Below are 21,342 nucleotides of genomic sequence, written 5' to 3'. Positions count from 1 at the left end.
ATTGATGTTGTGCAAGCCCTGCAGACTCACCCAGACCCAAACGTCAAGTCCTACTTCATCATTGGTGCTGTCACGGTGTGTGTGGAGCCCCTGAGCTGCTACATGGAGCACAGGTAGATACTTAGGACCACCTCCAGCCCATGATGTGGTACTGAAGTCAACTGTAGTGAGTTTCCCTCCCCATGAGAATGAGGCAGGTCTTTCCACATGTTTGGTTTGTGGAGCCACATATTGAATGAGATTATGGAAGACAGGCTTCATTCAGCCCCGTGAGAACAGGAGCCTTGTTTTTTCAGTACTTAGTGCATAGTAAGTGTTCATGAAGGATCTATTGGAGTGGATTTTGCCAAGTGTATGTAGTGGACCTTAGGTTCAGTCCCAAGCAATGCAAGAAAGGAAAGAAGGGAACAGAAAGAGGGGAGGAGGAAGGAAATGAGAGAGGGAGGGAGGAAATAATCTGAGAAAGCTAAGTGGGGTGGCTGAATGTCTATAATCCTAGCACTAAGGAGGCAGACATAGGAGGTTTTTCCAAGACAGGGTTTCTCTATAGCCCTGGCTGTCATAGAACTCACTCTGTAGACCAGGCTGGCCTCGAACTCAGAAATCCGCTTGCCTCTGCCTCCCAAGTGCTGAGATTAAAGGCATGCGCCACCACCGTCGGGCTTGCCTACATTTAAGTACATGTACCACATGCATGCAGTGCCTGTTGAAGCTAGAAGAGGGTGTTGGATCCCCTGGAACTAGAGTTACATATGCCTGTGAGCTGCTGAGAATCAAACCTGGGTCCTCTGGAAGAACAACCAGTGCCCTTATCTGCTAAGCCAGCTCTCCAGCCCAACAGTATATTTTTTCTAAAAGACCAGCTTGGGCTGAGGTTGTAATTCAGGAATTCAATGATAAATGCTTCACTGACCCCCTGAAATTACAAAGGTGAAGCTTGGATGAGGCAGCCTGCCTTCTCTCTCTGTTTCCTATGATCTGAAGAATCTGAGATCCTCCCTGCAATGTGCCATGTAGGGATTTCTGTAGAATAGGAACTTCAGTGTCTGTGTGACTATCTTAGATACCTATAGGTTACTCATTGCTTAGTACCACCTAGCATGCATTATCTCCCAGATTCATGCTTTTATGGGAAATAATGATCACTGTGAAATAAATGGTTTTGAAATACTTTTTTTTTCTCTTTAGATTTCTCTTTCCTAAATGTCTTGACCAGTGTTCACAAGGTAAGCAATATATTGGACTTCCTGTTTATACGCTTGTCACATTCTGACCCAATACAGTAGTCTGTCCTTTATGCTGTTGCCTTTCTGAAAACTACAGCATATGGAATCGTTCCAGGGAAAGCTCTGGCAACTTCCTTGTATCCTGCTGGGTAGACAGCAGAGTTTCTCTTTTAATGTACTAAAGCTCCTCCAGTAGTGGCAGCAGCAGCAGCAACTTCTGCCCTGGCCTTGATGACGGACAGTAAATAGAACCTCTAAATCAGCAAGATCCTTAAGGGTCCTGGAGATCCAGAATAAATTATAAATTCCCTGCAGTGCTCAGTGGTCTCAGGGGATGGGTGGGGGTGGGGTGGGGGTATGTGTGACAGGGATGTACCTGGGGGATGGGGGGATAGGGCATGTGCCTGGGGGGAGGATGGGGCATGTGCCTCAGTGGGGGGGCGGGTGCTGACTGGGGATATGTTTGTTGGGGTTGAGCTTTCTGAATCAGCCCAGCAAGCAAATATCTGATAGAAGAAAACAGCTTGTGTCCCCAGCATACTTGTGCCCTGCTGATCCCATTGCTGGACCACAGGGACAGCAAAGCTAGCAGACAGCTGAGCTAGCTGCTGCATAGGCAGGAGTCTTAAGGAGGAAGAATGTTCCTGTTGGACTTGGTATACCAGGTAGAGGCAGTCCCCTTTTGCTTTTTTGAGACAGAGTCTCATGTAGTCCCACCTGGTTTCAAATTAACTGTGTAGCCCAAGTTAGCCTTGGACTCCTGATCCTCCTGCTTCTCCCACATGCCAAGAGTAGTATAAACCGCTGTGCCTGCCTTCAGCAGCAGAGTGAAATGAAGGTTGTCTGTATCTATCCATAATGTCTAATCTCGGTAGAGTCAGGATTTGTTGGGTTTGGTGGTTATGGTTTGGTTTTTCAAGTCAGAGTAGCCCTAGTGGTTCTAGAACTCATTCTGTAGACCAGGCTGACCTCAAACTCAGAGGTTTGTCTCTGCCTCCCAAGTGCTGGGATTAAAGGTATGCACCACCATGCCTGGCTGATTCAGTTAGTAGGACCTGTTGACAAACTAGTTGTAGGACATAAATTGGAAAAAAGATATTCAGGATACCTCTGCTTTCTAGTTTAGAGGATTAGAAAGGCTGGAGATAGCTCTGTACTTGGCTAAAAAGCACAAGAGAGAACATTGGAACAGGAGATAAGAGGGAGGCATTCTGGTCCTTGGTTCTAGACTTGAAAGCCATGATCAAAAGGCACAGACAAGATATTCAGTATCCAGATGTGGAGTTGAAAAGGTTAAAAGACTAGAGATGTGAAGGAGATTGGGAAATCCTGGAGACTGAACGATGAAACAAGAAGAAACAGGACTTCAAATATCAAGGCCAGGAAAAATTAGTTAGGTTTAATGTTGTAGAGACCTCAAGGGACAGACAGTTTAACAACAACAACAACAACCCATGAGTTTTGTAACTATGAAGGGCGCTGGTGACCTCAGCAGGAATATCTGAGTAGACGGGTCAGAAGTGAAGGCAAGTCAGAATCAGAATAGCCAGCTAGACATTGCACATGGTGAGTGGGAACAACGTCAGGGCATCCATCGGAGCAGTGACAGCTGGAGCGGAATGCTTTCAGAAACTGTCATTTCTAACAAGGCATGATTAACACCTTTAATCCCAATACTCACTCAGGAGACAGAGGCGGGTGGATCTTTCTGAGTTAGAGGCAAGACATAGTAAGTTCCAGGCCAGTCTGGGACTATATAATAAGACCCTATCTGAGGAAACAATTGCCATTTCTTTCAGAGAGTAGCAGACACAGGCTGGGTAGTAAAATCATCTGGGTTGCATAGTGAGACTGTGTGTGTATGCGTGTGCGTGCGTGTGTGTGTGTGTGTGTGTGTGTGTGTGTGTGTGTGTGTGTGTGTGTGTGGTGTATGCCTGTATCTGTGTTTGACCTAAAATCTGTGTAGCCCTGGCTGGCGTGAACTTACTTTCTTCTTCATTGATTGATTGATTGATTCAGTCATGGTTTTTGAGGCAGAGTTCCTCTATGTAGCCTTGGCTGTCCTAGAACTCACTCTGTAGACCAGGTTGGCCTGGAATTCAGAGATCTACCTGCATCTGCCTCCCAAGTGCTGGGATTAAAGGCGTGCAGCACTACTTACTGCCAGGTGAAACCCTGTCTTTTTAAAAAAAAGTTTTATTTTTCTGAAATTATTCACTGAAAAATAAGCCTATGGGCTGAGAAAGCCACTGGTCTTGATAGAAGACATCTGAGAAATTCTACAGCTAGAGCTGGGAAATGAAGGCCAACTAGACAGTGATAACTTCTGAGGAAGCTGAGAAGTATTAACTTGGCAGGTAGCACTCGCTGACCAACCTAGGCTTGTGGCTTAACCTGACAATCACAGACTTGGGAGCCTGGAGCAGGAGAATTGTCCAAGTTCAAGGGCACCTTGGCTACAAAGAGAGATCCCATCCCAAACAAACAAACTTAAAAAATGTGGTAACCTGCCTTGGCCCTGTCTTCTTGTCAGTGTTGAAGCCACATCTTGATGTCCCGTGGTCCCGTCCCCCTCCACACCCACCCCCAGCATCTTCCCTCTTTTCTTTGTGGAACATAAGCACAGATGGTCAGGTACCCTGGCAGAGAGCCTTGAGGAAATGCTCTGTCTTCATTATCCATAAACCTGGAGCAGCCCTGGGCTGGTAGCTCAACCAGAAAAACTCTTTAGTGTTCATCCTTCTAGGCTGAGCCAGGCTGAATTCCCTTAGCCCTTAGTAGTGCTAAGGGAATGGTCCCTTCTGACACATTGTTCAACGGCAGTGTGTCTCCAAGTTTGTACTTGCTGACGAGCAGGCAAGAGGAGCTTGATGCCATCCATTGATTCTTTTTTCTTCTTTGGAGACAGGGTCTCTTTGTGTATCCCTAGCTTCCTGGAATTTAGTATATAGACCAGGCTGGTCTCACAAGATCCACCTACCTATGCCTCCCTAGTGCTGGATTAAAGGCATATACTGCCCTGCCACACAACCCAAATCTTGACCCGTTGAATGCCAAGGAACTCAGGAGTTGTAGTGTCTTGGTAAATTTTCTTCCATTTGTGTCTGGGCCTGAGGACTCTGAGCTGACTGATATGGCTCACCTTGGATGGACAGGAAATGAGAACAATCAAGTGTGTTCCTTCTCATTAGAGACTAGATGGCTGTCTTGGAAGTGTGCTGTTTCTGTGCTTAATATCCTGCAGCATTTGGTGATAGCACAGGCGCACATCAGGGTTAGCAGGGCTCAAGAATGCTGTAAGCAAAGTGAAGGTGCTTTTACTCCCTGCTTTTAAAAGTGAATAGAGGTAAAAGAAAGGTGTTTCAGGCTAGAGAGATGGCTCAGTGGTTAAGAGCACCGACTGCTCTTCCAAAGGTCCTGAGTTCAATTCCCAGCAACCACATGGTGGCTCACAACCATCCATAACGAGATCTGACTCCTTCTTCAGGAGTGTCTGAAGACAGCTACAGTGTACTTAATTACATATAATAAATAAATAAATAAATAAATCTTTAAAAAAAAAAAAGAAAAGAAAAGTGTTTCATTTATTCCTAGGCTGCTGAAAGCCCTCAAACATGTTTCTCTGCTCTTGGTAACAGGCCACACTAGGCTGCTTGCTTATAGCTTAGCTGGTAATCTTAGTCAGTCTTGGTGTTCTCTCCTGATGCAGAGCAGAAAGAGGCTCCTGACCCCGGTAAGGTGAATCTCCTCACTGTGGCGTGTGTGCCCTGTGTGCTAGACAACAGTTCTACCTGCCCCACAGACGGCATTTCCTCTTGGCAGGTAGCAGTTTACATAGCTGGGCTAAGGAATGCCAAAGATAATCCTTTTGCTTTTTCACTATGCAGTAAAGTCCCTTTTCTGTGCCCAGTTCCTGACCTAGAATCCTACCCCTACAAAATGAGGCTGCACCAAGGCATAGGTGTCTACACAGTGATGTTTCATGTTTCCCTGCAATCCCCAAGTAAAGGTGTCCAAGCACAGATGTCACCAGTGTCCCCTCTCTTGGAGGCTTCCCTAGCACTGGCAGTGAGGAAAGTCTATCTTAGTGTGAAAGGGAATGTAAGTAGCCTTTTTTAAATCAGTGAAGTGGACTGGAGAGGTAGATCGTGAGCACTTGCTGCTCCTCCATGAGGACCCAGGATTGTTTACCAGCATCCATACCAGCTCACAACCTTCCATAATTCCTTGAATACACCACCTCTGGCTTCCATGAGCTATATATATGCACACCGATGAAATAGACACAAACACATACATTTAAAACTTAAGGGAGGTTAGAAAGATGGCTCAGCAGTTACTAGAACTTAATGCTCTTGTAGAGAGTCCAGGTTCAGTTCCCAGAACCTACAGGGTAGCTTCCAACCTCCTATAACTCCAGGTATTCTAACACCTGGCTTCTTTGGGCTCCTGCAGATACACGGCACATATAAATTCATGCAGACACATATACATAAATTAAAGTCTTTAAAATGTAAAATAAAATATTTTACACTGGGCATGTGGCACATACTTTTGGGTCCAACACTGATATGTGAGATTGTCTTAAAAATCATCTGTTATGTGCTACAACCTGACTGTCCCACTCTTAGAACCTGACTTGGGTATCGGGGGAATGAATAAAGAACAAACACATATATAGAAAAGCTGGACCAGGTAGCCATGAACTCTGATGGAGATGTGCCAGCAGCTAAGAAACTCAGATCTTTTCTATTTGCAGACATCTCTTCAGCCCCCCTATGCTTGAAATTCTCACAAAATGATAATAAATAAAAATTATTTAGCCAGGCAGTGGTGGTTCATGCCTTTATTTCCAGCACTTGTGAGACAAGCGGATCTCTGAGTTCAGAGCCAGCCTGATCTACAGAACAACTTCCAGGACTGTCAGGGCTACACAGAGAAATTCTGTCTTTAAAAAATTAATTAGTTAATTAATTAAAAATTATTGGATAGGACTGAAGAGATGGCTCAGCGGTTAAGAGCACTGACTGCTCTTCCAGAGGTTCTGAGTTTAATTCCCAGCAACCACATGGTGGTTCACAACCATCTGTAATGGGATCCAGTGCCCTCTTCTGGTGTGTCTGAATACAGCTACAGTGGACTCACATACATAAAATAAATAAATAAATCTTAAAAAAAAAAAAAAGAATGATGAAAAGAAACAAACAAAAAAATTATTGGATAGCCAGGCAGTGGTCTGTAAATTTAAAGTCAACTTGATCTACATAATGAGTTCCAGGCAAGCCAAGGCTACAAAGTGAGACTTCATCTCAAAAAACAACTTTAATGAATAACAAAAATATAATTGGAGAGGTTCTAAATGTATTTCAGTTGATAGCGTGCTTGCCTAGCATTTGAGAAATTCTGGGTTTGATCCCTAACACCCCATAAACCAGTGCATCCCTGTAATCCCAGAATTTAGGAGATGGAGGCAGGAGGATCAGAACTTCGAGGTCAATCTCAGTTACATTGTGAGTTCTAGGACATCCTGAGCTACATGAGACCCTGACCCACCCACCCCCAAAAAGGCAGATTATCTTATAGCAGAAGTGGCCTACATCAGTGGTTTTTAAAAAAGATTTATTTATTTATTATATGTAAGTACACTGTCTCAGACATACCAGAAGAGGACATCAGATCTCATTACAGATGGCTGTGAGCCACCATGTAGTTGCTGGGAATTTGAACTCGGGACCTTTGGAAGAACTGTCAGTGCTCTTAACCTCTGAGCCATCTCTCCAGCCCCTACATCAGTGTTTATAGTTATGTGAAATTAAGTATGAGTTTGGAAGAAGTATAATTATGTTATGGTTTTGTAGACAATTAGATTTTCATAAAAGTTGTGGAGTGATGGCATTGTTATCCATTCTACAAATACTTACATGAGCTCCTTTCTTTTTTTTTTCTTTTTAAAGATTTATTTACTTTATATATGTGAGTGTACTGTAGCTGTCTTCAGACACACCAGAAGATGGCCATTACAGATGATTGTGAGCCATAATGTGGTTGCTGGGAGTTGAACTCAGGACCTCCAGAAGAGCAGTTAGTGCTCTTAACCGCTGAGCCATCTCTCCAGCCCCCTCAAGTTTTTACGATAGACACACACACACACACACACACACACACACACACACACACACACGCACCATAAATTTTGAGAGTGTAAAAAGGGGAACAGCAGTTAGGCTTTGTGGCCCAAGTTTATAATCCCAATATGTAGGACCCTGAGTCAGAGGATTGCTGGGAATCCATGGCCATCCTGGGCTACATTATGATTTCCAGGTAAGCTTGAGCTGCATCTTAGTAAAATCGTGTCTCAAAAAGCAAAAAGCCAGCCAGGTGGCACATACCTATAATCCCAGTATTCAAGAGGCAGAGGCAGAAAGATCACAATTTAAAGGCCATTCTGTTCTACATAGTGAGTTCCAAGCCAGCCAAAGCTACAATATGAAACCCTGGTTCAAAAATAAAACAAAAGCTAAGCAAACATAAAACAAAGTATATGAGATTAGGAAGTGAAGGGACTAAGAGGTGAAGTCCATATAATCTTAAGATGTGGCAGTTCCTAGACAGGGAGAAAGAATGGTGGCTAGGTTTGTTGGGGCAGAGGTGACCAAGAAAAGCTGGTCAGTGGAAGGAGCAGAGGCTCACTCTGTCTGCATGAGCCTACATTCCCAGTCAGGATTCTGAAGGCTGATTAGTTTTTGTTTTATTCTCCAGGCGTGGTGAGTAATGTGGTGTTTACCAGTCACACGACGGAGCAGAGGCACCCTCTCCTTGTTCAGCTGCAGACCCTCATCAGGGCTTCCAATCCTAACGCAGCCTTCATTCTTGCAGAAAATGGGATTGTCACAAGGTAAACTTGTCCAGACTTCACTCTAGTGCCCAGCACCTGGCTGGCTTACAGGGTCTTCCCACTAAACCTCAGACACACATGGTGGAAGGAAAGAACATGCTACTGTACATTGTCCTCTTACCTCCACATGCATGCTGGGGTGTGTGTGTGTGTGTGTGTGTGTGAGCACACATACACACACACACTCACACACACACACACATATAAAAAAGTGTTATTATTTTTTTAATGTATGTAGGTATTTTGCCTATATACATTAAAAAAATGTCTGTGCATACATGCATGCCTGGTGCCCGTGGGGGCCAGAAGAGGGTGTCAGATACTCTAGAACTAAAGTTACTGATGATTGTGACCTACTATGTGGGTGCTAGGAATTAAACCAGGGTCCTCTGGAAGAGCAGCTAGTGCTCTTATCTGCTCTCCATCCCTGTAAAGTGCTAGTTTTGTTTGTTTGCTAAAGCCCTGGGTAGCTTGAAACGCAGAGACTGACCAGCCTCAGCCTACTAGGCTGTGTACTAAAATCAAGCACCACTACATTCTTCTATGTTACAGTACTTCTAATGCTCCGTAAAAGTCACCAAGGAGAACCCGTTTATCACCATGCTATCATTGTTTAGATAGCTTGCTTTGTCAGAGTCACTTACACATTGAAGACTGGAAATCAGGACTGTCTCTGATGATTCCTGCATTAAAATCGTGAGAGAAATGACTGCTTTACTTCATGGCCTTGGTACAAACTTTGAGAAACCAAGATGAGTTCAAGTTCAAACCAGCCTGGGCTACATACTAAAAACTTATCTTTTTTTTTTTTTTTTTGAGACAGGGTTTCTCTGTGTAGCCCTGGCTGTCCTGGAACTCACTCTGTAGACCAGGCTGGCCTCGAACTCAGAAATCCACCTGCCTCTGCCTCCCAAGTGCTGGGATTAAAGGCGTGCGCCACCACCGCCTGGCTAAGTCCTTATCTTAAAAACAAAAAACAAAGAAACCCTGTCTTCAAAAACAAACAAACAAAACCAGCCTCAGCAAACAAGATGACTTAACAAGTAAAAGCACTTGCCACCAAGCACAACAGTCTGAGCTTTACCCCTGGAATTGACATTGCAGATGAGAGAAGTGACTCCCACAGCTGTGGTATAACATCCATACACATACTATGGCTACACGTGTGCACACACGTTGAGCAGCATTTGGGAGGTACATCTCTGTGGGCCTTGGTATGGAAGACAGAGGTCAACTTCAAGTGTGAACCCACAAAAATAAATTTAAAAGAAAACAGTTTTAGAATCCAGGGAAATACCTCAGTGAGTAAAGCACTTGCCACACAAGCATGAAGACCTCAGGTCAGCCCTCAGCACCCATGAAAAAGGCTGAGCGTTAGGCAACACCCTAGATCCAGTCCCTAGTTACACAGAGAGACATAAGATGGCGGGCTGGAGACATGACTCTGTGTACCACATGCTTGCTTGGAGCCTAGGGAGGTCAGACAAGGGCGTTAAATCCTCTGGAACAAAAATTATGGATGGTTGTGAGCCACTAGGAGAGCCTTGAGTCAAACTTATGTCCTTGTAAGAATAACAAGTGTTCTGAGCCAGCTCTCCAGCCCCCACCTTTACATTCTTGAGATCTGGCAGGCACTGTGTTGATCAAATGATTAAACCACAAAAGCAGTAATGGGGCATTCTGCTGTCATGTGTCTCTCTGCTGTGAGTTGGTGAAGACACCAGCACCTGATCCCCATCACCACACAGACCAGGCTTGGTGCTTCATGACTACAGCATCAGCACTTGAAAAAGGAGAGGCAGGAGGATCAGGTCATCCTCAGCTACTTAGTGAGTTCAAGGCCAGCCTGGGCTACAGGAGACCTTCTATCAAAAAAAAAAAAAAATTTTTTTTTTTTTTAATTCAGTGAGTTAGGGAAAGGGCCTAAAATTTTACATTTACTACTGCTGGTTATAGAACTAAGTTCCTCAGGTGTAATAGCATATCATGGTCCTGTAAGAAGAAGTATCCTTTTTGTTTCATTTTCTTTTGTTTGTTGTAACACAGGATCTCTATGTAGTCTAGCCGGTCTGAAAGTCACTGTGTATGTGGAACCAAGCTGTCTTCGAACTCACAGAGATCTGCCTGCCTCTGCCTATGAGAAGCTATCCTTGGAGGATGTGTATTTAAGTATTTAGAAGTGAACTGATGTACATACAACTAATTTTCCTGTGTCAGGAAAAAAAAGCATGCATGAGCGGGGAGGAAACATGTTAACATTGACACCATCCTGATTAACCTGTCTTCTCTGTGTCTTTAAAGGAATGAAGACATTGAGCTGATTCTCTCAGAAAATAGTTTTTCAAGTCCCCAGATGCTACGTTCTCGATACTTACTGTTCCCCGGCTGGCAAGTATCTTTACTGAATTGTAGCTTTAAGAAGAAATGTGAGCCAAATGGCTTATTCATCTACAGCAGAGAAAGCAAAAATGAGAAGAGCAGATATGCTTCCCAAGGGTCACATGTGTTAGCTGGGATAACCGGCCATGCACCAGTAGTCCTGTCGGGCTGGTGCCCCACATCAAAGGCTCTCTGGACGGTGCCATTCAGGAGGTCATCCTGCAGGCGCCACGTATAGTAACTCGTTGTGGCATGGTACAAAGACTTTTTTTTTTAAGAATTATTATTTTATTTTATGTATATGAGTACGCTATAGCTGTCTTCAGACCCACCAGAAAAAGGCATCAGATCTCATTATAGATGGTTATGAGCCACCATGTGGTTGCTGGGAATTGAACTCAGGACCTCTGGAAGAGTCAGTACTCTTAACCTCTGAACCATCTCTCCAGCCCAGGTACCAAGACTTGAACTTCCAAAGTAGAAAAGCGCTCTGCCCAGTAGTCATTTCTCTTGCCATCTCATCTAGAGGTAGGCTTCTGCTATTGAGGTCTATGGGCTGTTCTATACAGCTGCCTCACAGCCTCTCCACGGAATGAGGAAAGGAGCCATTTAAAGTCTACTGTAGTCTTGCTCACCACTGTTACCTGAGCTGTCCCCGGAACTCGCACTGTTCTGAGACTGCTCTGGACTAGCCACACAGCTGCTGAGTGTAATGTAAATATACATTAGTAAAACTCAAACAAAATGTAGAGCTCATCTCGGCTACCTGTGGCTGGTAGGCACAGCCCTGTAGTGCAGAACCAGAGCATTCCCACAGTGGCCGGAAGCTCTGCCGGGCAGTGCTGCTTCAGAGCTTTGCCAGTCTTCACTTCTTTATTCTCATATCAGCATAATGTATAATAAATGCCATTATTGTCACATTTTATAGATGAGATAACAGAAGCAGCAAGAAGTTCACTCATGTATCCAAGAGAACAACTAGTAACCTAAAGAGCTAGATTCCTACCAGGTTACCTGAGTCCAGAGCCCACTTTGATGACACAGTCCTACCATTCCCAGGCTAGTCTTGAACACCCTTTCCTGCTCTCTCCTGCCTTCAGCTATCAAGTACTGGGACTGCAGGCTTGGTCCACTGTGCCAGGCTTTTTGGTGTGTGTGTGTGTGTGTGTGTGTGTGTGTGAGAGAGAGAGAGAGAGAGAGACAGACAGACAGACAGACAGACAGACAGACAGACAGACAGACAGAATTTCAGTATGTACCCTAGGCTGGCCTTGAACTCATGGTGGTCCTCTTGTTTCAACTTCCTGAGTTCCAGAATTAAGCCACCATATCTAGCTCTAAACCTATCCTCCCCACTCCCCTGTTTCTGTGTATTGAACAAACATAAGTGTGTGTGTGCAAGTGCACTTGTTTGTGCCTGAGCACATAGAGACCAGTAGTCAATGTCAGGTGTCTTCCTCTCTGTATTTTGAGACAATGTCTCTTGTCTCTGTAAACCTGGAGCTCACTGTTTTGAGTACACTGGCTGGCCAGCAAGCCCTTAGGATACCCTCCCCCCACCCCGAATCTCATCCCAGCACTAAGGTTACAGGCATATGTCAACACGTAGTTTACATGATTGCTGGTGATTTAAATGTGGGTCCTGATATTGGTATGGCAAGCACCTTACATAGTGAGCCATCTCTCCCACCTCAGAGCCTGTTTTATTGAGCCCTGACTGCATTTGTCCCTGTATACAATGGATACAAAGATTTGTTAAAAAATAGTTCAAATCTGGCCAGAATTAATCTCTCATATTTTCTAGATTATCTTTGCCATCCTTACTTACTTGATTCAGACACAACCCTTCTACCACCAATTATTTATGTGAATTTAAAAACTGATTGCACTATGCTGTAAAACAAGACAAAATGATTTTTTAAGCCGTGCAGCGGTAGCCCATGCCTTTAATCCCCGGCTGATTTATAGCACAAGTTCCAGGACAGCCAGGGCTTACATAGAGAAACCTAGTCATGGGGGGGGGGGGATGTTTTTTTAAAACATTAGTTTAAGGTTTGGTCTTGGTTGCTTGCCCACCATTTCAGAGACTGAGACAGTAGGATCACTATGAGTTCTAAGCCAGAAAGACCCTGTCTCAAAATATAAATAATCTTAGGTTGATGTCTAAAAATCAGAAGTTTTCAGCCTATTCTTAGAAGAAACCTCTGACTGGTCATATCACACTTCCTTATTGTATCTTATCTAAGAAGCAGCTAACAGGGAGGTGCAGTTTGGCTATAGAGTGCTACCTAGCCCCACACAACCCAAGTATGTGGTGTGTGCCTGTAGTCAGCCTCAACTACACACCAAGTTTAGGGCCCGCCTACACTATATAAAATCCTGTTTCAAAAAGAGAATTAAGAGCCATGTGGTGGTGGTGTACGCCTTTAATCCCAGCACTTGGGAGGCAGAGGCAGGCGGATTTCTGAGTTCGAGGCCAGCCTGGTCTACAGAGTGAGTTCCAGGACAGCCAGGACTACACAGAGAAACCCTGTCTTGAAAAACCAAAAAAATAAAATTAAATTAAATAAATAAATAAATTTAAAAATGCTTGTACTTACATATTTAAAAATATTTTAAGGTATGAAGGTAAATTTGATGCTGGATCCGTCTTCCCACTAATGGTTCAGATCTGTGTGTGGTTTGACCGTCCCCTGGAGAAAACCCGCTTTGTGACCAAGTGTAAAGGTGAGCTGTGACATGTTTCACCCCAGATAGAAGAGTTGTCCCTTCCCCATGGCCTCATTTCAGTCAGTGTCCTTGGTGTTTTCTCAAAGCCAGGTTGGGGGTCTGATGAGCTCAATGCCTGTTTCTGATCATGTATGGCCATACCTTGGTCACTCCATGGAAATAGTGGCAGGGCCCTGGTTGGGAGGGATGGAGATAGCAGCTCTGAACCCTGAACCCTTCCTTTGACCCTGACCTTTCCAGCTATGTTGGCTTAAGCTTGACCTCTGCTTCCTGTATCTGACACCCCTGTCCTTTTCCTCCACCAGCAATTCAGTCTTCCATCAAGCCCAGTCCCTTCTCCGGAAACATTTACCATATCCTTGGCAAAGTGAAGTTTTCAGGTAAATGGGGTGAATCCTGGTAGTGTGGACACTCACAGCTCATGGTGTCTTTTGTCTTCTGGCATTGCTCTGCTCTGAGGACCTCCCGCTCCAGTCCTGTCTTCCCACAGTGGAGAATCTGCCTTCTGCTCTTGACTTACTTTACTCACATCTCCAGCTCCCACATTCCAAAGAACTGCACCCCGACCCATGGCCTCCTCCTAGCCCTCCTTCCAGCCCTGAGGAGAGGCTGCCGCTTCCCTGAGTGTCACTGTCAATGCAGATACCATGGGGAATGGTCCATCTTCTCCTCTTGCCTACCTGGCCTTTCCTTCCTCTTACGTTCCTCTGCCCAGGCAACAGTGTGTCTGATCACCCACATCAACCAAGCCATAAACTTGTACCCCATCCTTTCCATCGTGCCAGTTCTTAGGAACCTGTCAATCTGCCAACGCTGTTTCCGTGGAGCATTCTTTTGGTATTTGGTCTCAGGGACAAATGTGTTCTCTGTGCAGATTCTGAAAAGACCATGGAGGTCTGCCACAACACTTTAACCAACTCTCTGACCATTGTGCCAGTTTTGGAGGGACCCACGCCACCCCCCAACTCAAGAAGCACCCCTCAAGACAATGGGCAGCCGGAATGCTACCTTGTGTTCATTGGCTGCTCCCTGAAGGAGGACAGCCTCAAAGACTGGCTTCGACAGTCAGCTAAGCAGGTGACTTGCAAAATGTATACTGCTGGGCCTGGATATGACCAACCCACCCTATGGAGCCCCTCACCCTCCCTCTGGCACCCCCAGTCTACTCCTCAGGACTCAGCCAGCACTCTGAGGGACATTTGGGATTAGGACGAAGCCGTGGGGGAAACTCCAGGCAGACATGGCAATACTGAATGGGGCGGGGGCGGGGGGTGGTTGTTTTGTTCTGTTTTGTTTTTCTGAACAAGGTCTCTCTCTGCCTTGGCTCTTGTGGAACTCTGTAGACCAGGCTGGCCTCAAATTCAGGATTCATACCTACCTTTGCCTCCCTAGTACTAGGTTCAAAGGTATGCACCACTACACCCAGCTTGGGTTTTTTGTTGTTTGTTTTGTTTCTAAGACAGTTTTTCTGTGTAGCCCTGGCTGTCCTGGAACTTGCTCTGTAGACTAGGCTGGTCTCAAACTCAGAACTCCTCCTGCCACTAGAGTGCTGAGATTAATGGTGATCTTGTAGCTTTTATTGTTTTATTTTATGTGTACAGGTGCTTTGCCTACATGTATGTCTGTACCACATGCATGCCTGGTGGAGGCCACAAGAGGCCAGGTCTCCTGGAACTGGAGAGAACAGATAATTTTTGCACTGGAAATCAAATCCAGGTCCTCTGGAGGAGAAGCCAGTATTCTTAACTGATGAACCATCTCTCCAGCCCCAACACTGTATATGTTTTTACACCCAGATTCTTTAGAAGCTGTGGGTGCTAAGTCTCCTAGCACAGAAATATTGATGGTTTGGCTCATCAGCCTACTCTAGGAGTAGGGTTGCTAGGCCCTGGATCTTTTATACGTTGGTGATAGTCTTCTAGGAGCTGTGAGCTGCCTCGTGTGGGTAAGCTCTTCTGCCTTTCCTTCTGTTTAAGGAGGTGTTCTTAGGAGATTGAGTGTTTTAGCTGTGAACGTTAGGCTGAATCTTACTATGTAGGCTAGACTGCCTTCAAATTTTTAGTCCTCCTGTTTCAACTTCCCAAGTACAGGGATTACAGGTATGTGTCACGACTCCCTGTTTAGGCAGTCTTAAATGTTTTAGACTTCGAACTTCAGGCTGCTTTTGCGCATTATCTGCCATTGCTGTGGGCTGTGCATGAGAACCTGCCAAGAGGCAGGATTGTGCTCGTTTGTTAAAGCACTGGGCTTGGCCACATTTGGTGCTGGCTATCTTGCAGAGTTCTGGTGGGAAAGTAGTTTCCTCAGGAGTAGAAAAACAAAATAGTGTGTCCATGAAAGCCAGCTCACACACTCTTCCCTCTTCTGGGGTCTCTGATATGTAACTGGCCACAAACTCTTTGGAGCCTTCAGCTACCCTTGTGCTCCATCAGCTCTGTTGAAATGTCTGTTTTCTCTATGTCTGCATAGAGGCCTCAGAGGAAAGCTTTGAAAACCAGAGGCATGCTGACCCAGCAGGAGATCAAGAACATCCATGTGAGTGCCCTGCTCTAGCTTCCTCCATGGCTTGTGCTAGACTTGTTCTGCTGTCTTGGGTTCCCAGAGTAAGGGCCTATTTGTAGGATGTCCTGGCAGTCTTTCTTCTCTCAAGAGACAGGGGGGTAGGGGGGTGGTGGGGCGCTGGTCAAGGAGCCTGTCTTAGTCAGGGTTTCTATTCCTGCACAAATGTGACCAAGAAGCAAGTTGGGGAGGAAAGAGTTTATTCAGCTTACACTTCCATATTGCTGTTCATCACCAAAGGAAGTCAGGACTGGAACTCAAGCAGGTCAGGAAGCAGGAGCTGATGCAGAGGCCATGGAGGGATGTTCCTTACTGGCTTGCTCAGCCTGCTCTCTTATAGAACCGAAGACCACCAGCCCAGGGATGGCACCACCTACAAGGGGCCCTACCCCCTTGATCACTAATTCAGAAAATGCCCCACAGCTGGATCTCATGGAGGCACTTCCCCAACTGAAGCTCCCTTCTGTGATAACTCCAGCCTGTGTCAAGTTGACACACAAAACCAGCCAGTACAGAGCCTAACCTTGTAGCTTCAGTAGGTGGAGTGACCACAGCTGCTGAGACCTTTGGGTGAAGTGGAAAAGATCTGGTACATGTATGTAGTGTTACAAGATCTCTGCTTAAGATGAACCACACAGAAGTCATCTAAGGCCCAGAAGAAAGCTATGTAGATAGAGATGTTCATAGGAAGGCTATGGGATCCTAAAGCCAAGATGAGATTTTCTAGGTGAACCTTCCTAATGGCAGTCTGACTTCTAAGCTCCTTTCCCAAGCCCATGCCCTTGGAGGTCTTTTATCAAGGGTCCTGGGACAAAAGACCAAAAGCCACAGCCAGAGCCCCATCATGGGCTGTCACTAGTCCCAGTGTCTGTGCAGTATGCTTAGTGCCTGAAGAGGCCAGAAAAGGTTCAGACCCCTGAAACTGGAGTTACAGGTCATGTATGTGTATAGAATTAAACCTGGGTCCTCTGAAAGAGCAGCTGGTACTCTTAACTACTGAGCTACCTAAGCAGTTAGCTAGCCTGGAACTCACTATGTAGACCAGGCTAGCCTCAAACTCCTAGAGATCCTTATACCTCTACCTACAGGGGGCTGGGATTAAAGGTGTGGGCCACCATGAATAGCACTATTTATTTGTTTTGAATGAATGAATGAATGAATGAATGAATGAAATGATAAAAAGTTGTCAGATAATGCAACAGGATTCATTTCCAACAGGTGAAACGCCACTTGGACCCTCTACCTGCAGGCTACTTTTACAATGGCACCCAGTTTGTTAACTTCTTTGGGGACAAGACCGATTTTCACCCACGTATCCTTGGAAACAGTTTGGCTGTAATGTGAAGATCTGAGAGATAAAAGTGTCTCCTGCAAAACAGGAGTCTGCTAGGACCACCATAGATACACCCTAGGAACAGGCAGGGTCTGCAGTCCTGGGGGGCTCACACAGACAAAACCCACAGGCACACAGTCCATGTTGGTGTTAAATCTGCCTTTTATCGAGCAGTTGTGATGTTTACTTTGTGAAGTGTGGTTTGTAGGCAGCATTGGTAACAACAGGGTCATGACAAACAAATTGAAGATTTGTTAGAGCAGTCCATGTGTGAGGAGATGGACAGGGTGAGATGCAAGGCTACGAGCTTCAGTGTGCTAATAAAACCCAAGGGCCTGGGTGTAGGACTTCAGGATACCTGCTATCCTTATTGTAGCTATGATACCTTGTGGCAGAACTTTGGTTTCCTATGCCTCACCTGCCCACAAGATCCCCTGGGATAAGCTGCCCTTCTTGTCCTCCAGGTTTACAGCTCACCTCCTTAACTAGGTACCAGTCATGGACCAGTTCATGAATGATTATGTGGAAGAGGCCAATCGGGAGATTGAGCGGTATAACCGTGAGCTGGAGCAGCAGGAGTTCCGCGACCTCTTTGAGCAGAAGCCGAAGCCCTAGAGATAGCCGGGCCCATGCCCACCAGAGATGAATGAATGAATGGTGTCCAGCTTTCCTGGAGGCCCCTCCTGAAGGGGCTGGCTCTGTCCTCCCTGGCCTGTGCTTGCCAGTGTAGTACATGTTGTCTTTATTCTCTCTTCTCTCTGCACCCTGAAAGGCATTGTGTGGACCACTGAGTGAGGGCGGGGCACAGGATGAGTAGCTAGCAGTGCCCTGTGAAACAGCAGCTGTGGGTATCTGGTAAAAGACTCCATTGCACTGATGGACAGCATGTAAGGCTGAAGAGAAGCCTCTGGCTTGCACATTGTAGCTGCTGGGATTTGGAAGGACCCCTGGTTGCCTAAGCAGTGACCAGGCAGAGATCCACAATGCCTTCTAGATAAGAGCACCTCTGTGGGATGAATGGAAGTAAGATATGATGCTTTCTAGAAATGCAAGGCTCCTTCACTAATAGCAGCACCTCCTGAGGTTGGTCCTTGAGGTCCTCTGTGGCATCACTTGGTTCTCTAATTCAGGGAGAAGAGCAGGCCTGCTGCCCGAGCCTTGAAGTACCTCACCTCCTGGTTGAGGTGAATTTCCAATAACTAGCTCGTCTTGGGCCCAGGGTCTAACCATTTGGGGGCTGTTGGTCTCTAGAACCCAGCCTCCCCACCTCTCCCATGGAAGCCAGTACATTTCAGAAAACCTCCCAAAACTGCCCCTGGCCCTGGATTTGTTTACTTGGTTCCTGAGGACCAGGAATTTGAAAAATTCTGATATCCAAATTAGAATGCCCTCCAGTGGTTTTGATTTAGGTTGGACCGTACAGTACAGCAAAGGTAAACTAACATGCATTCCCAAGACTGACCATCCTAATTAGTGTGAGGAGTAAGGTCAGTAACGGTGATGTCTGCTAGGACTTGAGTGCCTCTGCTGCTGGACTGTAAACGTTTTCTGAGTCTATATACTTTTTGCATGCCTTAGGAAGAAGCACATAGTAAAACCAGCATAGTGTTCTGTAATGTAGAGAAGTTTTTGAGAAAGGGCCCTGGCACAAAGGAGAGGTAAGATGGAGCACATGGGTCCATGTGCCTGGTAACGCAGCGCTCTTTGGGCAAATAGCAAAGTAGTAATCAAGGACGTCAGTAAAATATACTTATGTTAGGAAAAAAAATTGGAAGCTGAGCAAACTAAATTACAAGTCCCATTGGGTAAGATTTCTTGCATTAAGAAAAGCTGTGAAACTCAGGCCCATATGCTTCAGTCCCAGCCCCAGCCACAGTGGTGACAAGGCCCTTCCTCCTGTTGAGCTCTAGTCTGGGAGCCCTGACTTCTGGCTGGGGATCAATAACATAGATTTAAGTGCAATTGACTAATAAGCAATGAGTTATTATAGCGCCCTTTATCTTCACCAAGCTCTTTTTAAAAACTAAACTTTGAGCTAGCAGCCTTAGAAAAGGGAAGGGGGGACCACAAGCTATCTTACTTCCTTTGGGGGGTTGGGGAAGAACCACAGGCCAGTTCATTTCCTGCAGAGTTACTGTGAAGTTCTCAGTGGAGCTCTGGATTAAGAGCTCTGGCTGCTTTGGCCTGGCAGTCTGGCTGCTGCACAAAAAAAGTTTTTAAAGAGGGGTTGGGGCTGTGCTACGTGATGAGCTTGGTTTCTGACCCTTGTCCCATAGCCATGTGCTTTCACCAACCTGCCCCCACTGCCCCCATTCCTCTCGTTGTTAGAGGGAACACTGATTACCTCAACTTGAATATGAAACTGTGGTTGAAGAAAAGGCAGAAGGAACATTCAGCAGTTTCTAAGCCAAGAGGGCAAGCTAGCCGAAGCCTCCATAGATGCTCCCTAGCCTCCTCAGAAGTCTGGGTGGCAGTAACCACACACTGAGTTCTGAGGACTAGGAGGGGGATCTGCTTGCCCATGTGCCGGTCCCTGTGACCTGCAGGTCCCTTGACTTTGACGGGGGTTTAACATCCACTTGATTCCTCTGAGTCAAAGAGTGTGGTCTAAGGCTATCTCCAGAGGGAAAACCATGATAGTCTTAGCCTCTAATCTTAGAAGTGGGTATCAGGAACCCAGCAAGGATTTTAGGGATCAGCTCCCAGGACAGGCAGAAGCCCTCCCGGGCTTACATGCTTTCTTCCGGCTTTCCTGTTAGCAGCTTCAGTTCTTATCACAGAATGAGTGTGATAGTGGTGCAGTCACTGAAGTTATGGGTGGTTTGGTTTTCCTGCGGGATTCCCCTTTGTTGACTGGAGGGAGAAAAGAAAGCAAATCTTGGAGGCAAGTTAGCCCCACCAAGGCCTCAGGCTCTCTAACCTGAGGCCTAGACATAGCCCTTCAGGCTGTGATGAATAAAAACGCCCCTCCTAAATCCTGTTAGGATTTTGGAGAATTTTTGCACAGTAATAAGCTCTGGCTTCTCAAAAGGGAAAAGCTCAGTTCAAAGCCTGTGAACTGTTAAGTGTTCCAGCCGCGCTGCTGACTAGTTGGAAAGCTGTACCTCAAAAAATAGGTGGGGAGTGGCTTTCTCATTGTCCCACCGTCAAATACTAATGAAGAGCTCACTTACGTGCCAAAATTCACTTTTATACTAGTTTTTCAATGCTTTAATATTTGTAACTTAAAATTTAAAATTCATATTTACAAACACTACTATAACTTCAGTGAAACTGAATTGTGTGATTGAAACTTTTTGCTTATTATAGTATTTATTACACTACTTAATTCAGTAAATATATAAAAGTAGCCTTCAATTTATTTTTATATTATTTTACATGTTTTTATCTGCAGTTGTGTCTGTGAATTTCACTCCAGAGATTAAGATGTAATGCTAAGGACCAATAAACTGTCACTCAACAACTGCCTCTGTCTCTGCCTGTCCCCCAGTGTCCCTGGTGTGGCTTTGGAGGGTGGAACCCTGGGTACTAGAAACTTTCTCAGTCTGGCTTTGATGCTCCTGGCTAGGACTTCTGAGGGAGGAGCCCCCAGCACTCCTTCACAGGGTAAAAATCACATCACACAGTCACCCGCCCTGGCATGTTCTCTCTCTCTCTCTCTCTCTCTCTCTCTCTCTCTCTCTCTCTCTCTCTCTCTCTCTCTCTCTGTCTCTCTCTCTCTCTCTCTCCTCCCCCTTCCAAGGCTCAGGTTGGGCTCACAACCCCACTCCCAACACCTGTTTTTTTTTTCTTTTTGTTTGTTTGTTTGTTGTTGTCATATACGATGTCATGTAGTCAAGGCTAGCCTTAAATTTGCTACGTAACTGGGGCTAGAGAGATGGGCTCAGCAGTTAAGAGCACTGACTACTCTTCCAGAGGTCCTGAGTTCAGTTCCTAGCAACCGGATGTGAGGATGATCTGGCTGTGACATCTGTCACCCCATTGATCATCAGGGTTGACTTGGCTGATCTGGCTGGCTAAGTGGGTGTCCCCTTCCTCCCTCACCAGTCCATGTGTGTCCCTCCCAAAGCTTCACACTAAGTTGAAGAGGGTGACCTTCCCAAATGTACTTACATAAAACAATAAATAAATCTTTTTAAAAATGTTTGCTGTGGACAAACAACAATATGAACTAACTAGTACCCTCAGAGCTCCCAGGGACTCAACCACCAACCAAGGAG

The 21,342-nt window shown here is 45.6% G+C and overlaps 1 protein-coding gene across 1 annotated transcript in view; it reads left to right on the top strand.

The window, feature by feature from the left end:
• The window catches only part of CUNH20orf194 (chromosome unknown C20orf194 homolog), a 133,412-nt gene extending 112,827 nt beyond the window's left edge, over positions 1-20,585 (top strand). Inside the window, exons 28-37 of the mRNA XM_031371926.1 lie at positions 1-113; positions 1,189-1,226; positions 7,986-8,121; positions 10,423-10,509; positions 13,121-13,227; positions 13,536-13,610; positions 14,105-14,307; positions 15,700-15,765; positions 17,008-17,101; positions 17,619-20,585. The exon at positions 1-113 is cut by the window's left edge and continues 13 nt beyond it. Coding sequence (XP_031227786.1) covers positions 1-113; positions 1,189-1,226; positions 7,986-8,121; positions 10,423-10,509; positions 13,121-13,227; positions 13,536-13,610; positions 14,105-14,307; positions 15,700-15,765; positions 17,008-17,101; positions 17,619-17,737 — 1,038 coding nt within the window. The 3' untranslated portion in view covers positions 17,738-20,585. The remainder of the gene's footprint in view (positions 114-1,188; positions 1,227-7,985; positions 8,122-10,422; positions 10,510-13,120; positions 13,228-13,535; positions 13,611-14,104; positions 14,308-15,699; positions 15,766-17,007; positions 17,102-17,618) is intronic.
• Positions 20,586-21,342: the final 757 nt, after the last annotated feature.

Source organism: Mastomys coucha, unplaced genomic scaffold (assembly GCF_008632895.1).
Source record: "Mastomys coucha isolate ucsf_1 unplaced genomic scaffold, UCSF_Mcou_1 pScaffold15, whole genome shotgun sequence".
Lineage (NCBI taxonomy): Eukaryota > Metazoa > Chordata > Mammalia > Rodentia > Muridae > Mastomys > Mastomys coucha.
The sequence above is the reverse complement of the archived record's forward strand: the minus strand, read 5'-3'. Positions and strand labels throughout refer to the sequence as shown.